Source organism: Mustela nivalis (genome assembly GCF_964662115.1).
Source record: "Mustela nivalis genome assembly, chromosome: 3".
Classification (NCBI taxonomy): Eukaryota; Metazoa; Chordata; class Mammalia; order Carnivora; family Mustelidae; genus Mustela; species Mustela nivalis.
In genome coordinates this window covers 173417417-173434985 of record NC_139022.1, presented here as the reverse complement: position 1 = coordinate 173434985, position 17569 = coordinate 173417417, and the positions used below count along the sequence as shown (strand labels likewise).

General features: G+C 49.7%; 1 protein-coding gene across 4 annotated transcripts in view; it reads right to left on the bottom strand.

The window, feature by feature from the left end:
• SEMA5A (semaphorin 5A) overlaps positions 1-17569 on the bottom strand; it is a 466391-nt gene that overhangs the window by 133239 nt on the left and 315583 nt on the right. For all 4 annotated transcript variants that reach the window (XM_082725185.1, XM_082725188.1, XM_082725186.1 and 1 more), the window contains 3 exons: positions 12786-13071; positions 9578-9713; positions 3000-3204 (listed from right to left, as the gene is read on the bottom strand). In XM_082725185.1, the coding sequence (XP_082581311.1) occupies positions 3000-3204; positions 9578-9713; positions 12786-13071 (627 nt within the window). The remainder of the gene's footprint in view (positions 1-2999; positions 3205-9577; positions 9714-12785; positions 13072-17569) is intronic.

Below are 17569 nucleotides of genomic sequence, written 5' to 3'. Positions count from 1 at the left end.
CAATAAGAGAGAAAAGGGAACAGCAGCTAACAGACCAGGGACATGTGTGGGAAAAGCCCATTGACTCGGTGGGGTGGCGGCCAGCAGGGAAAAGCCATTCGAGCTGCAAGAAACACCAGGAACTGCCCTATTAACAAGGTCTATTTCACTTCAATTTTTAGATAATACTGACAAATAAAATAAACCAATTTTCAAATGGCCGTTGGCAGGTTTTCTCCAAGTCCTGTTAATTCAAGTAAAATCAAGGGGAGAGTGAATAAACTTATTGCCAGACCTGAATTCCTAAGCCCAAGATAGCAGATTGATTTCATTAGCAAGTGAGGAAGCACTCAGCTTCACGTGCGCTCACACAGAACGCTACCCTCACGCTCCAGCAGCCGCGCGTTCACAAATCCCTGGACGAGGTCTGGGGGGGGACCGGAAGGACCCCAGCCATGTGTGCTCAATATCAGCTTTACCGACAAGGGGGAGGGCTGTTCCTGGCTTGCCTGGACCCAAGTCTGCTGGGAAGATGTAAATAAAAGACCGCATCGGCATAAGCCTTCAGGGTTTTAAGTCAGAATCTCTAACCCTTGTCGTCCCTGCTTGTCGGGACGGAGTTGTTCAGCTCCTTGCAGGGTTAGGGAGAAGAGACTGGAGTTCCAGACTATTCTTTCATTATTCCATTCTACATTTCAATTCCTGGAAATAAAGAGGAACCCCCTAGGCTGGACCATTAAAATAATGCCCTTTAAAAATGAATTTTATTCTAAATAAAAACTTAGGAAAAAAAGGTATTTCCTTCAAAATGTTAATTAATCAGTGATATAAGAAATACATGAAGGGGCTCCTGGGTGGCTCAGTCAGTTGGGCTCCGTTGTCCACCTTCGGCTCAAGTCATGGTCTTGGGGTCCTGGGATCAAGTCCCGAGTCAGGCTCCCTGCATAGCAAGGAGTCTGCTTGAGGACTCTCTCTCTTCCTCTCCCTCTGCCCCTCCCCCACTCATGTTCTTACTCTAAAATGAATAAATAAATTAAAAAAAAATAAAAGAGATAGAGATGATCTGTTTCCAGCACGTGAGGACACAGCGAAGAAACGGCCTCTGTGAACGAGGAAGGACTCTCATGGGGAAACAAGCTGGCGGCTCCCTGACCTTGAACGTGCAGCATTCACAATGGTGAGTGACAGATTTGTAATTCCCCCCACCCCTCTCCCCCCCGGTGTGTGGTGTTTTGTTACAGCAGCCTGAACTGACTGAGACAGACATGGTCAAAGTTGAAGTACGGGACACTGCCGTGGCCGTTAGAGATGCTCAGAAGCTTACTATGAATCTTACAAACCAAGGAAGCAAACATCGCCTTTTTACAGCCTTCGTCATGGAGGAGGTCAGAATTCTCAAGCTGAAGCCTCAGGCTGCCCCGCCCAGACCCCCCAAGGGCTGCTCAGGACCACCTCATCTCCCCTTCACCGTGCTCCTCCGGGTACCAATAAGAGAGACTCAACAGCCTCCTGGAATCCCAAGGAGACTCTGTTCTCTGTGGCTCCAACCTTCAGAACATTTATGAAGAAAAACTAGGGAAACTTCTGGAAAGATCCAGTTCACTCATCCTTCAATCTACCACATGCCAGGCACCCTGCGGGCACGGAGCATAAAAACAGCAGAAAATGAGCCGCGATGTCGTCCTACACGGTAGTGAACAAAACGCCCGCCGCATCGGTGATTCTCTGCTTCTCCCGCAACACCAGCAAACTTCACCTCCCCGTCCCGCATGCCGCATCTGTCCTCTTCGAAGCTTTGCTCGTCACGAATGTGCCACCTCACTGCCTCCCCACCCCTCCATCACACGGACCCTTGGGGGCACCAATGGCCCCCTTTGGCGATCTCAAGGTCACGTCTTTGTCCTTACCTTACCTGACAACACGGTGTCCCTGCCCAAAGCTGACCACTCCCGTACATTCGATGTTCCTCTCTTTCTTCAAGGCCAAGTCTTCCTCCTTAGTGAGCTCTCAGCTTCCATGTTACCTCTTAGGAGAGGCCCCCCCTCACCGGCCAAGGACAGGAGCCACCCTGGCTCCCGCTGGCCCACGGCTCTATTCACATGCATGGGATAGGCCTGTCATACTGCCCTGTCGTACCCGCCGCAGCTGGTTGATCACGTGTTGTCCTCAGCAGAGGAGGACGTTCCAGTCTGCTCCCCTCTGACCCTTCACGGCTCCCATGAACCACGGAATAGTAAACGTTCCATAAACCTTGGTGCCTTTATAAATAGAACCAACCCACTGATGGGTATACAATACTATACCCAAGGGGAATTGTGAGGTCAGAGGATGCAGGCGTGGGGGCAGGCTCCATGTGGGGGTGCTTTGTGCAGGAGAATCTGAAGACAGGGACTAGCTGGATGGGTGTGGGAACCGACACATGGTCCCTGGGGCTGGCCTCGAACCCCCGAGTTCTCCAAGACAGGACCTGCCTCCAGCTGGTGACACCGGAAAGCAGACACGTTCAGATGTGCTCGGTAAGTTGATCAACAGTGTAGCCTATGTCTTTTTTAAAACAATGTGTTGTCTGTGCCCCTGAACATAGTCCCCCAATGCTTGTATCTACATCTCGCAACAGGAATGTCTTGTGAGCACTGCTTTGAACCACACGAAAATCCCAGTGACAATCCCAGACTAATACCACACCCAACAAACGTCCTCTAACAAATTCCATTGTCTTAAATTATCCCAATGAAAACAGTCTTGCCAAGAAAAGACGTACCCTGTGCGTAGTAAAGAAATAATAGCGAAGAAATCAGGCATAGTCATTGCGAATAAAATTAGGACCGAAGTAATGCAAAATAGAGAGTAAGATGGAGTTTCCTCCCATGAGAAGCACAGAGGGTGACGAGGACAAGGCTGTTCTGTGGGTCTTGCTAGGGCAGGACAGGCTCACGGCTTGACACTGAACGTGCACGTTTAGGATGTAAAACACAGAAGCAAGAGAGGGTCGAAAACGCAGGAGAGGCGCCCACTCCTACCTGTGGCCAGATAGATGATGTGGACCAGCATGTCCCTGCCCTGAACCACGTCCACGGCCATGTGGGAGAAGCGGCTATTGTCCTCCATGAAAGCGGGCACCGAGGTCACCGGCTGCACCACCTCGTGCATCAGAATGAACTTCTGAGCATCCTGCAGGTTCCTCTCCGTCAGGTTCACGTACAGGCCTTGGTCCACCGTGCCACACTGCAAGGGAAATCAGGTAATTACAGGACACCGATGGCTGGCCCTGCCACCTGGCTGGAGGGGACACGGAGGCTGAGTCACTGCCTTGTGCAAACACAGACGTTTCTCCATTTCCCTCGAACTCCCTGACCTTGGGGTCCTTCTCCTTCTACATTTGAACTCATCACATTTGGGGAGTCTTTATACGCTCCGGCCTAAACGAATGATCGGATGTTAAAAATAAAGCAGAAGTCAGTACTGGCTTTAACTTGAACACAGGTGCACTCCCCATCACCTGTTGAGTCACGTGGGAGCTGTCTGGCCACGTGCCCACGATCCTGCCTGTCCCATAAACCAGGTCTTCAAACGGAAGACCCAGCTGTCCGGAATATCCGACAGATCTAGTACCTTCCCTGCTGGAATGGTGAGTCTATAAGCAAGATACGGATTCCACGGAGATAGAACTGGGCCATTTTTACGCATAAATGCTGTTATCTGATTCCAGCCTTTTCCCCCTGGGCCTTGTTGTTTTGTGCTCCTGCTGCAGACAGGGGGAGGGAGGACGGGAGCTGGCGGAAGGGGAGGGTAAAAGAAGGAGGGAAGGAGACAGACGTTCAGAGGGAGGCACTGTCCTGAAGAGGAGTCCGGGAGATGGGCTGTGGGGGGGGGGGGTGAGGGCTGGGGAGCAGGGGTGGGGGGTGGAGAGCAGGCCTGGCGATTGCTGAGAAGTGAACTCGGAGCTGGGGTATGCAGAGGCGAGCAGCCCCTGCGTAGGACGGATTTTGGCAAGGACAAGGCAGACAGAGAGGTGGGGAGGAGAAAAGCTCTTCTGGAGCAGAGCACACCGTCAGAAAATCCTCCCCAAACTCTCTCCTTTCTTTTCTAAGCTTAAATCCTGGCGCCCATGAAGGCTGGTTGTTGGCAGAACCTCCCGTGAGCAAGGTCGATGGGAATGGCCCTCTCCGCCGGAACCAGCCAAGACTCCCGTTCATGCCACGTCCTCTCTGATGCTTGGTTTCCTAACAAGCGAGAGGTGCAAAGCTGTAGGATGGAAACGGCCTTTTTAAAAGAATGATCTTTTGGGAGCACCTGATACAAAGTTCTCTACCTGCTGTAAAGTGATGAGCCGGTTGTAAAATGAGAGATGAGCAGAGGGACACAGATCCCAAACCTGGTCCAGAGCATCACCCGTGTCACAGCCCTGCAGGGGCAGCCTGTCTGCCCGGTGACAGGACCCCATGCAGTCGGGTGACGGGTCAGCTCTGCGCCCCCGGGAGCCACGCGGCCACAGGCAAGGCACTGCCTCTCGGCCTGTCTCCATCTACAAACACTTGCTCCGCTCCCTCCGCAGGGCAGTGGTGAGGCCGAGGGAGATCATCACCGGAAGGCCTTTGTACATTAACTGAAAGCACTTGGAAATGCCAAGGGAAAAAGGAGTGCGCCCGGCACAGAGAAGCGATTCAGCCAGTGGCAAACCCGCCTTGTCGCAGGAGAGCAATTCTATGGTCCACGGAGCCGCAGCGGCCACGGGAAACGCATGAGCAAGTAAAGGACGGAACCAGCAGGTAAACACACAAGCAGCTGCTAGTGGGGCAGGGGCTGAGCTGGGAGAGCCCCATCCGTCCTATTGAACGGCATCACTTACGGAACAGGGACGTCGCCTGCCAGCAGAACTGGGACAGATGGAAGTTTTCTCCCAGACTTGGTGTGAGGCCTACCCCGGTGAGCTCTCGTTCCGAGAGGGACTCGGGTTTGGCAGTTTCCTCTCCCTGAAATCAACAGCAACGCTGAAACCCTGGTGGCCCTTAGCTGTCTACTTGCTGGGAGAAGGTTTACACCCAGGCTTTGTGTCGTACGCACAGTATTTTTTAAAAAACCGGCATCACAAAAACCGGGAGTCCTAGCACAAAACGGAGGACCTTGTGCTGCTCTTGAGGAATCCGGAGGTCTGCGAGACCGGGGAGGCCTTGCTGAGCCAGAGCTGGGTGGCAGGATGACCAGGGATCTGCCTCTGACCTTGGTTCCTTGGTCCCCTTATCTGAAGCCGTCAACCAGAACTGCCACTGTAATATTGTGATTTGTACGAAATACGGATTTAGTCTCTGCCCTCTTTCTGACACGGAGCTGCTTAAACTAAACCATGGAAATTTTCTAAGTGCAGAGATTGGTCAAGGTGCCTTTTGTCATGTTGATGAGGTGATGCTCAGGCCACGCCCCCAGGTAAGCCCCAATGGAAGGATGGAAGCCTATTGACAGGAGCTCCAGTCCTGTGATTAGAGGGTAGGAACTTTCAGTCCACCCCTGATCTCCAGGCAGGGGAGAGCAGCTAGGGGTTCAGTTCAATCACCAATGGCCAATGATTTAATCCTTGGCCATTGGAATGCACCTATGTAATGAAGCCTCCGTAAGACCTCCAAAAGGACAGGGTTCAGGTGGTTTCCAGGCTGGAAAACACGTGCAGATGCGGCAAGATGGTGCTACGTCCTGGGTGCCTTTCCCCAGACCTGGCCCTGTGCATCTCTTCCAGCCGGTGGTTCCAGAGTTAGGTCCTTTTATAATAAACCGGTCATCGAGTACGTAAAATGTTTCTCTGAGTTCTGTGAGCCCCACTGGTAGATTAATTGAACCCAGACGGGTCATTGGAGGCCTCCATCGATAAGCCATGGGTCAGAAGCCCGGGGGATGACCTGGCCGTAGTTAAGATCAGCACCTAAAGTGGCGAGGAGGTAGGTGGCAGCCCCATGGGGCTGATCCCTGCCCCTGTGAGATCGGATGCGACATCCTGGTAAACAGTGTCAGAACTGAGCTGAATCGTATAATGTCTTGGTTTAATTTGCCAGCCTATAATAAATAGCTCACCCAAGGATTCTTCTTCAACTATTTTGAAAGCTATTTAGATTTATAGTATATATTTATTGGCTCGTAAGTAACCCACCTAGCTCTCTCATGGCTGCAAATTCTCTAGCTGTGCCTTACGCACTGGGTTCCTGCGGTATCTGCGTGACACCTTGGGGACTCGGTGCAAGAGGGAAACGATACAAAGAATCATCGTCCTCAAGTGTGTTACAAAGCACAATGGCTGTCTTGTAAATGCTTCCAAAAGTAATGCGGGTCATCATTCTCCTAATTTCTTTAATGCCATAATATTTGCATTTTTGTTTGTCTCCAAGACAATAGACCCGGCTTATGCAAGTCCACGATCACCCAGCTTCATGCTTAGGTGCCTGATCTGAACCTGGTCTGTGTATCAGAAGGTCCTGAGGACATAGCTGACCCCTTCATTAGCTCTAGCAATGGCTTCCTTATCTGCCCGGCCACTCTTAAGGGTCTGTTTTCCATTTTGGCTCCATCATTTCTGATTGGTGGTTATCAAACTGCACAGAGAATTCTGGAGTCTGTCCACTGGGTCTGGATGGTGTTTCCTGTTACTGACCACTGCTCTTCCTTGGGAAACTCAAGACCAGGAGGACTCTGGGGACTGGCACTGCCTACGGTGGTTTCTATGGCAACTGACACAAATATTAAATATTTTTCACTGTTTTATTGTTTTCAACAGTGAGGTTTCTGTATTAAATCTAGGAAAGTGATGTACTGTCCCTCGTAACCCAGTCTTCCTGCTGAATCTGAAGCCTACTTCTGCTCCTCTAACGAATTCGCTGGTTCTAGTTACAACTGCGGCATAAAATTCCAAATGTCAGTAGGCAAACAAGAATTAAAAAAAATCAAACCACTTCTCACTGCTGGTTACTGCAAACAGAAGGCTGTTGATACATGACTAGGGGAGGGATCCTCAGCTCGAAGTGTATTCCCCCCTGTGCCTGCTAGATGGTCTCAAGAATGTCCGGATGCCTGCGCTAACACGGTTATCAAATATGGTAAACAGAAAGAAAATCCTTGGGACTTACTTGTACCAGAAATTATGTAAGGAATCCTCATCATCTGTAACTTTCGTTTTCTGGAAATCTTGAATTCTACTCAAACGGAGTTCAGCCCAGCTCAGCAGGCTTCCTGCCTGGAATGCAGGCCACATCTCTACAAGCTTCATTGGGTTGAAGCACCTACTCCCATCTCATAAACGTGAGTGAGCCCTCTGTGCGACACTGGCATTATAAAACCAGATGCCGTGGCCTTTGGAAAGGAGGGATTTTGCTGTGGGCTACAAATACATCCAGACAAAGGGCCTAAAAGTTATCCGCTGCTCGGAGGTGGAAAGGCATCACGGGCTTATTAAGTCACTATTCATTGTGAAGACTTTTGCAACAGAAACATCAAGGCATTAAAAGTACCCTATAAATATAGTGAGCATCTTTGTTAATTTTTTTTAACCGTTGGGATTTTACCAAGAACTTTCTTAAATGGAATGATCGATTTCACCTTCAGGATTTTACGAAGGGACTTCATGAACAGCAACATCTGGGGGACAGCGTGGAATCTGGGTGTAGACATGCAGCAGAGGGGCAACGGGTACGCCTTGAGTTCATACTGACATTGTTAAGGGCTGGGGCTACTCTAGTTTCGGTTCCTGTTGAACCGTTAGTTCCCCTGACCCGTAGTAGGAATTTGTCTAGTACCAGACTTTCTCGGTAGCAGGGCTGGGAAAATACGCACATGCCTCAGTTTCCCGACTTCGAACGTACGGATGACACGCCCCCCTCACAGGACTGGGGAGAAGAGACGGCAAGAAGCGTGTGACCAACGTCTAACACAACGTGTGCCACCCGGAGGGCACCCAGTAAATGGGCCCTAAGAGTCATCCTCTCCGGATACCTTCTACAGTCAGCAAGGCACCTTATCAGGATTATCAAAGTCTGTCCCTAAAATACTCCTGTGCCTCAGTATCCTACCTCTCTCGTCTGACCGGTGGGAATGAGAGAAGGAAGATGCCAAGGGAACGCTCCAGGAAAGCAGGAAACAGGAAACAGCGGGTAAAAACCACCTCAAACCCCATGCTCTTAAAGAAAAAGTGAAGTTTAAAAAAACCCTTTTGTAAAATGATTAGAGCTGAAGGGTTCCTGCCAAGGCCCAAGGAAAATGTGAAATCACGGAGCCTTTCCACATTCTCAGTTTTCTCAAAAGCCAGTGTGTTGCGCTGATCAACCAACCTGAACTTGGGGGCCTGCGTCCAGAGGGCGCTTCTAGCACTCACGCGTTGGGGTAACCGAGGCTCCTTTAGACAGAAGAGGCTGGGGTTTCGCATCTGAGGACCGAGTTCGCCATCCCGGCTCAGCTGCTGGCCAGACAGTGTCCCCGGCCTAATTATCCGCGCTGTGCCCGGTGGCCCTCGCTGTCTGTGGGAGAGCTGGTTACCGACCCCGGCACCGTTGCTACCATTCATGACCACCGCAGAGTCAGAACTTGGTGCCACTAAAAAGTACGCCCTGAACAGGAGGACGGTGATGCTAGGAGCCTTCTCGTCAGAAGGGAGGCTGCGTAGACTGAAGGTTCGTTCTCCCCGCAGTGCACAGGTTGAAGGCCCAACCCCGGTGTGCCTGTCTCAGTGGAGATGCGGCCTCTAAGGAAGTAATGAAGGTTAAACAGGGCCACCGGGGTGGGGCCCTGACCCCCAGGATGAACATCTCCCCCCCTCACAGAGGAACGGCCACATGAGGACACGGTGAGGCGGGGGCCGTGTTCACGCTGGGAACAGAGCGCTCGCCAGATGCTGAACCGGCCAGAACCCTGACCTCGGACTCGCAGGCCCCTGGACTGTGACAAAACACAGGTCTGTTGCTCACGCAGCCCTGTGGGTGGTATTTTGCTGGGGCTCCTATACAGGCCCATACACCGGCGGACCGAGCAAACCTGAGAAAATCACGTCACGTCTTTAGGCCTCAGCTGCTCCTAAAATCGGGGCATGGGAGTCAGCGACGTACAGAGGCGCCCTGAGCTCACACACCCCGTGACTCTGTGACTCATCAACTAATGGCCTCCATGGGCTGCGCTGCACCCCAGCTGCACGATGGCCTCCGCTCACTGCGAGAGGAAACCTCGCCACAGTCCCCAGGGAGCGCGCTCATTCTGTTTGCGCCTCTGCCCTGCTCTGTGCCTGGGCCCCATCCGCGGCGGTGGCGATCGTCAGGGAGCACGTCTTGTGGGAGCACAGAGCCCGCCGTCATTACCACTCACTGACGCTGGATGCCCAGCCGGCCGCGCCACGCGGGCCTTTCGCAGTCAGCCTCGGGCATCCCAGCCGGCAAAAGGCCCTTTGCAGCCTGCGCCTGCTGACAAGGCCTCAGCCCCGTCCGCGAGCCGAGCCTGGGGGGGCCTGTCGGTGAGGGCTGGGGGGCTTCCAGCCGCGCAGGGCAGGCTCCCGGCTTTCAGCTGTGCCGGGGCTGTCTACACACGGTGCTGCTTTCTAGGGGAGCGAGTGCCCCACTGCCCCCCTTACAATTACCTGGAAGTTGGGGTTGGGGTTGGGATACGGCAGCCAGGCGGAGCGCGAGTTCTCCTGGTACTTGAAGGGCCCGTTGAAGGCCTGGGAGATGGCGCTCAGGTTGAAGGCGCACACGGCCGAGGCGGCGATGCTGTTCCTGGGGGGCCGGGGAGGAGAGAAGGGGTCAGGTCAGACAGCCCCGCGAGGGCGCTGCGCGGCGCAGGCTCCTTGCAACGACCTCAAGATCACCATCTCCCAACACCCCAAGGATGATGTCGAGACAGAGACAGGAGTGTCTCTGCCATTCCTTTGTGGAAGCCCAGGAATTTCGGGGTAGAAACAAGACTGTTTAGCAATTATGACACTTCTAATCCTGCCGGACAGACACATTCACTCAGCCGCAGCGAGAGGGACAGAGGACTGTGAAGACGGGCACGGGAGGCCTTTTCCGGGGCCAGAGCTTGTCCCCAGTCCAGCGTGGCTCTCTACCCAACCATTCCTCTGGTTCCTCTAGACGGCACTGGGGCACGCTGCTGTTGCTGCTGCTGCTTGTTTTTTAATCCCCAGATAGTGGGGCGCCTGGGGGGCTCAGTAGTTAAGCCTCTGCCTTCAGCTCAGGTCATGATCCCAGGGTCCTGGGATAGAGCCCTGCATCAGGCTCTCTGCTCAGGGGGAAGCTACTTCTCCCTCTCCCACTCCCCCTGCTTGTGTTCCCTCTCTCACTGTCTCTGTCTCTCTCTGTCAAGTAAATGCATTCAATCTTTAAAAATAAAATAAAAAAATAAAACCACAGATAGTTGTGTTTGTAAGCCTTCAAAAAAGAACCAACTAAAAGCATTTTGCAAAAAGTACCTGTCAGAGACCCTTCCAATCTTTTTTTTTTTTTTAATTTAAAAAGAATTTTCAATTCAAAGGGTCAGAGAGAAAAATATGACATAGGAAATCTTGAAACCTCAAATCTGAGTTCAGGTTCCGCAGATGGGGCTGTAAGGGGAGATTCTCAGGAGCGCAGTGCCCTCTTATGAAGTGTGGCGACAGCAAAATATTGTCTGGTTAAGTAAACCTGTATTTTCCAGCACGGCTCTGGTTTCTGCGCTCTGGGAGCCACCGTTTTTAGACAGCCAGGAGCGAGACTAGTAGAACCTTCTGAGAGCCCGCAGTGCAGGAGGACTGCCCTTCCTCCCGCCCGGCGCACGACCAAGGGGCTGAGACAACCACCACAGTCGTGGGGTAGAAGGAGCTACAACAGTGAGCTTTGTCCCCACTCCTCGGGGCTAAGAGACCATGACGGGCACAGAGAGGCAAACCAGAACCATGAGCAGAGGCACTCGGGTGCTTAGCCACAGCCTGACAGCCACCGACATGAGCCGGGACACAGAGCGGGGCTGTAACTGCCCGTGATCATCACTTTCTCTCAGTTCAGAGCAAATCTTCTTAGGAACGTGGTCATCTGTCCAGAGGGTAAGCTCAAGGCTGACACACAAGAAAGAGGAGAGGCAGTGCCCACTGTCGGACTAGAAATAGAGAGAGCAGAAAGCTCTTCCCAAGACCTGGGGATAAGAGGTATTCCAGCGAGGAAGGGAAGGTCTAGTCATTCTCTCTCTGCTAGTGTAGACGTTATGTACTGGGGGATTTCCCCCACGATGGGCATCTCTGACATGACACCATCATCTAGAACAGTCTAAAACACATTTTTGTGAGTATCTGAATTGGCCATTCACCATTGGAATGGCCGAGACGTGGTACTTCTATGACTTTTTAAAGTGTTCGTTTTTGCCCAGAGCCAGGGAAATGAACAGCTAAGTAAGCCAGGCTCCCATTGTGCATAAAACTGATGTCAGCTCAGCAACCAATCATCTGACTTCGGCAGCCAACACTATTCCTTAAACCAGGTTTTGGAAAGCAAATCTATACAGAAACTGTAAATTGATTTTTTTAAAAGAAACTTATCAGGGAAGGAAAATAACCTCCAGAGTTGAAAACTGGGCTTACAATACGATGGTCATGGTGGGGTACGGGTGGGTGGGGAGCCAGCCATTGCTGTCTTATTCTTCTAACCTCACGTCAGAAAGAAGACTCTTCTGCAGCGAATGTTACTATCAAGCGGCTGCTAACATTAAGCTCAGTGCGGGAACAAGGGGAAGAGTAATGGGGAAGGAAGATCGGAGGATCAGTGAAGTGAGGTTCCAGCAATTTCCGCAGGCTCCCCGGACTCTTCCAGGACTGGGAGGTCTCCCAGGACGTGAAGCCGCCCTCCGTCCTGAAACCAGGACAATGCCGGACACGCCAGGATGGCCACTCACCCCGTCCCCCTTATCAGCACTCACAACCCCCCCGATTCGGGTGTTCTACACACTGTTAGGTCGCCAGATTAAAGATTTCAAAGATGGTCCAAAGCAGAGCTTACACTACGGACCTTCGCTACCACTGGCAAACGGGAGCCCAGAGTCTGCGTATGAAAAGGTGATCCGTCACCCCTGCGCGTGGGTTGTGATCCTTTCAGGGCACAGCAACTAAGGAAAGGAAATAAGTGTGGGTCACACCACACTCTTCTAGACGAGGAGTGAAAGAAAGACCAGGAGACTTTCCATGCTTTCTTTCCTTCATCCAAAGTTTGCCAATTCTGGAGCTAAGCCTATCTCCCCTCAAGAAAAAAAAAGACATTATAAGTTTTTCAAGAATACTTTAAAAGTATCATCATCATTTTAGAAATGCCTGCCCAAGTTAGCCACCTCTGGGAACAATGGTTTAAAACGTAGCCCCAGGAAAGACAGAATGTGCATTTCACATATGAGCAGAGAGTCAGGCCCGAGTAACATTATCTCAGAGATCAGACTCTTTTGAGACAACACCGCCTTCATTATGCAGAAATGCATGACTTGTGTGTAGAAAAGAAAATGCCTCTGATCATTTAACAGCATTTCAGAAAGTGTCCCAAGCACATTGGCAAATCAGGAATGAGAAATAGTCAAATTAATTTGACGTGATAATTACCTAAGGAGAGATTGAAACTTTTTTGCTTCACCTTCTTTTCCTAATACCAGTCTCAGAAATCACAGTATCGTTGCATAATATTTAATTCATATTCAAACATTTGTTTGGCCATTAGCCCAGTAAAACAAGAAAGATTTCTTTTAAAGCAACTTTCCAACCTCAAAGGTCAAAGCACAGTAGACTCATTCACCATGAACAGAGGAGCAGGGACAGAAATTTCTTCCCAGTCACTTACACGTTGGTGGTAAAGATGCCGTAGATCAAATCCAGCTCGGGCAGGAAGAACGTGCTCTGCAGCTCGTTGTAGTAAAAGGGGACCTCCCCGGGCCGGGAGCAGTTCAGGCGGGCCTTCATGAACGTGGTCCAGGTGTCCTCCAGCAGGAACCGCCCCCCGATGTCGTTCTTACAGACCCGGGCAGCCCTGGAGAACACGGTTTTCCCACAGTCGTGCTCCACAGCATTTTCTCGGAAAAAGAAGTAGGTGAAATTTCCGATGTCGTAAGACGACACGAAGTTTGGTTCTGGAGGCCAGAGAAAAGAAGGAAAGTGTAAATGTTCATCCAGTGTTTTCTTTAAGTCTCACCTCCTTGGTATTTTGTCCAAGGTGACGTGGGTTTGTGCAGACAACACTAGGTTCTGAGGGAAGAATGGGGGCCCCGTGAGCAGCTTAGCGATCTATACCAAGGGCAGAAGTTAAGACACAAGTTCTAAGTGAGGAGAAACTGCCTGCACGATTCCACAGCTAAGCATCCTGAGTGAACGCAGCACTCAAGTCAGAGAACATTAATGCTGTCGAAAGTCTGCAACACCCTTGAAAGCAACATACACTGGTCATTTACACGTTCTCACGAGCCCCTCCGAGAGCGCGGGAGAAAACGAGATTAAACACACGATGCGATTCAGAATAGAGGGGTCTGGTATCATATTTGTATGTGTAGAAGACGACAGAACTCTTACATCATACTTGTATGCAGGAATATGACTGACAGAATTTCTGTGCTTTCAGTGAGAGCTTGAAGATGGTTTTCATCTGTGAAAACTGAAATAAGCATTGAAACTATCAGGTTAGTGCCCTGAATTCGCTTTAGCAATTCCAGTTACTATGGTGACCATGGAACTGTGAGGACCAGCTCTTATTTTCTTATTTTAGGGTGGCTGGGAAACCCACACAGAAAGAGGGGAGGGGTTGGGGGTGTGGTCATTACCCTCCGGCTTCCTCGTCTCCGAATTAGCTTAAAAATCGGGATTCCAAAATGACACAATGATGGCAAAATATGTACTTCATCACCAAGCTCTTCAGGTGTTTGGAAATTTAGAGTTTCCCCACTGAATTTCACATATACCCTTCAAAGTGTTACCTTGTAGCTGCTTACTTGAGCCCATTGATGATTGACACGAGATGCCTGATCATTTATCTTCAAAAATTCTAATCACCTGGTTTGATTCTCACTCTTTCCTCTACTGCTAGGGGCCTTCTATTCAATTAGCAAGTGTCTGAATTTTATGGCGCCATTACGGTAATATGGCAATAACCTTTCGTGTTCAAAATTAATGGAAAGATATACACGACCACTATATCCACAAGGACGCATTTCAGGGACAATTAGCTTTTGGGGGCAATTCAATTGGCCTTGTACTTGGCCGGATCTGATCCGTGTACACCAATACACATGCTACTGGCAGGACAACTAAAAGTCTGGCTACAAGACAACACTTTAATGTGAAAAGTAAGACAACAGGCTCGCCTCAAATCTGAATGTAGACACAGAGGTGGCACTGACTACTATTCTTCCTTTTTTTTTAAGATTATCTATTTATATATTTGACAGACAGATCACAAGTAGGCAGAGAGGCAGGCAGAGAGAGAAGAGGAAGCAGGCTCCCTGCTGAGCAGAGAGCCCAATGTGGGGCTCGATCCCAGGACCCTGAGATCATGACCTGAGCCGAAGGCAGAGGCTTAACCCACTGAGCCACCCAGGCGCCCCAACTACTACTCTTCTATCCAAAAACCCATTGCCAATTTTCCATTAACAGATATATTTGATATCATCACAAAATTTCTCCTTTTAATTCTACTTTACATCGCAAAGGCGTGAGAATGACTCTAGGTCATGTATGTTGTACATGCAACGTCTTCTTCTCAGTCCATGATATTGTTCTTAAGTCATTTAATTACATCAGGTAACAGAGACTTCAGTAAGGACTGTTTCTTGTTTATAAGCTGTCAAACATCCCACGAGATCACTGTTGCGCTAGCCCAGAGTAGGTATAAAGGAGAGTCGATTGCATTAAAACGTATGAGATGGAAGTTGGACGTATTTTCTGTGCAGTCTGCTCTCATACCCGAGAGAGATGCTCACAGACACAGGAGGCGACTTGTGTTTTGGGGGAACATCCAGCAAAATGAGGGGGAAATTTTTGAATCTGTGTTCAGTGAGCCTCCAAAAAAGAATGACTCATTGAAGAAGACCTTCCAAGCAACGATAGGGAACAATTACAAAACTATGTTTGGTTTCTAAAGAAAATACTCACTTCTATGTCTAATTCTAAAGAGAAGACTAAATAAATCATTTTAGAATATGGCCTGTACCCAGGCTCCACAGCCGGACCGCGGTTTGATCATTATACTAAACACAAACAGCAAAAGTGACCACGGCCACCATGACAACAGCAGCCACAGAGCCGACCTAAGATGGAGAAAACAAAGAAAGCAGGTACAGGACTGGATGTGACCAGCCTGGGGTCACGGTCACCAGCACACATGGGTGAGAGGCAGGCCGAGTCCACAGTTCATCAAACACCCTCACAAAGACCGACTCCTGCTACTACTTTGAGGACACACTTGTCTCTAGCAAGTCTAGAGCAAGAAAACGAGAAGCTGCGAAGATAAACGAGTCTGTCGTGGTTTCTTCGGTCAAAGCCGAGTCTATAATTTACAAAACATATCTGCAGAGGGTTAATGCTACTGTGCCGGACCCTACACTCAGAGCTTCGCTTTCACAGGCTCATGAAACCCACACAAATCACAGAGGTAGGTGCTGTGTTATTAGTTATGAGCCAACTGTCCGCATTTGCACAACTAGCCAACGGGGGGCGTGGCGGTGGGGGCGTCAGATCCTGAATCCAGACAGTGCGACCACAGAGCCTAGGCTCCGACCATTACACTATGATGGAAAAAAACAAAAACCAAAAAACAGTGGCTGCAAGAGAATAACTGACTATATTAACAACATCCCAGAATCACACTTCGTATTGTCACAGTCCAAGGGGTGATTAGGCGAGGGTACTGCTGGCAAAGCATCACCAGCTCGAGAGACGACGTGGCGGATGGTGCCACCACTCCCCAGAGAGCCCGCAAGCGACTGTGAGCACGTTTACTGTCTGTTCCATCGACTGGCCTCACCCAGATGCCTCCTAGATGGGGGGTACTGGCTAATACCGTGCGGAGCAGCCCACAGCTTCCTCTGTCCACCGAGAACCTCTAATGGCTCTCCAACCCCCACCCCACACCCACAGTTCTATGGTAGGACGACAAGGCACCCTTTAAACAGAAATGCTCAAATACATTTTCTCCAGCTGAGAGCATGGGGGAGAACTTGTGCTTGGCGTGTAGTAGATGCTGTTCTCAAATGCACCACACAGTGAAGGTCACTTAGTCAGGGAGCTAACAGACCCTTGAAAACCCATCGTGCTGCCCCGCGATGGCCCTTCAGGATGATGATGGGTCCCCAGTGGTGGGACCTGCCGTAAAACCAGGAAGCTCCGTTTCCTGGAAAGCAGAGCCTTCTGAAATTCAGCCAGCATCCTGTTCCGTCTCCAAAGACAATAAAAAAGCCAGAATAATTGTTAGACAGACAGCCAAATATCTCCCGCATTTGTAGATATAAATCTGGAGGTGGGGGACGTTTGAATCCTGCCAGGCAGTGTAACAAGATGCATACTGTTTCCCTTCCATTATCGAAGCTCTGTGTCTTGTTAAAATGCAATTCACCACAAACTACTAATCTGTCACTCCTGAGTGAACTGAACAAGTCATAAATCAGGCACTGCCTTCTTGTCTACAGTGAACGTGAGTGTGTGGAAGAGAGATCTGAGTGGTCCTTTCTTCTTTATTGTCATTAGAGCTACACATGAAGAGAAGGTGTGCCGTCAATTCAGGAAAACAAAACACAACAGAAGACATGCGTATCTGTCAGCTCGTTATAAATATATGGACGGAGAAGCTGTTTTTTTCTCATGTTTGGAAAACATGAAAAGTCATGCATTACACAGCATCTTACAAAATAGGTCCTGCCATAAGAGGAAATAATGTTTCATGATAAAGGAACTTTTATTTTATACATTTGCTTATTAGCGACTGTGCAGACAGGAGGAAGAGAAGAGATGCACGAGATAAAACATGAGTAATGAGAAGAACAGCTTCAACATTTTGGAGAAGATTCTGACCAGGTAAAACCAGATGGCGAGCATCCCGATGGAAACTTCCGTTCTGCTTCTTTCTAATGTAACATCCCCTGCCTCCGTTTGGAGCGACCTTGTGTTTGGTGGTTCAGTCTGATGACTGACCCATCATCGATGATTTCCTGATACAGAAATATTTGTCCAAATTCATGCCAACGGGTATTGAAGACAGAAAGGAATCCCAATTTGCCAACTCTACAAAAGGCTTACTAGAATCAGAATCTATCATAAGTCCTTTTTTAAGTTAAAAGCCACCTCGGAATATACTGGCCAAAGTCCGACTAGATGTCTGGGCATGGAGGCCATGTGGGCTGTGGCTCTGCCCATCCCAGCTTGAAACCCTGGGCTGGAGCATGGACATCTGAATATGCCTTTATCCCGTATGATGTTTTAGGGCACAAAAGACTTATTTTGCCTTAAGGATTAAAGAGACCGGTATGCAGTATGATTCTAATAAATGGTGCCTATAATTATTATTTCGTGACCTACTCTTGATTTCCCCCCTATTTTTTAAAAAATATTTTATTTATTTATATGAGAGAGAGAGGGAGCATGAGA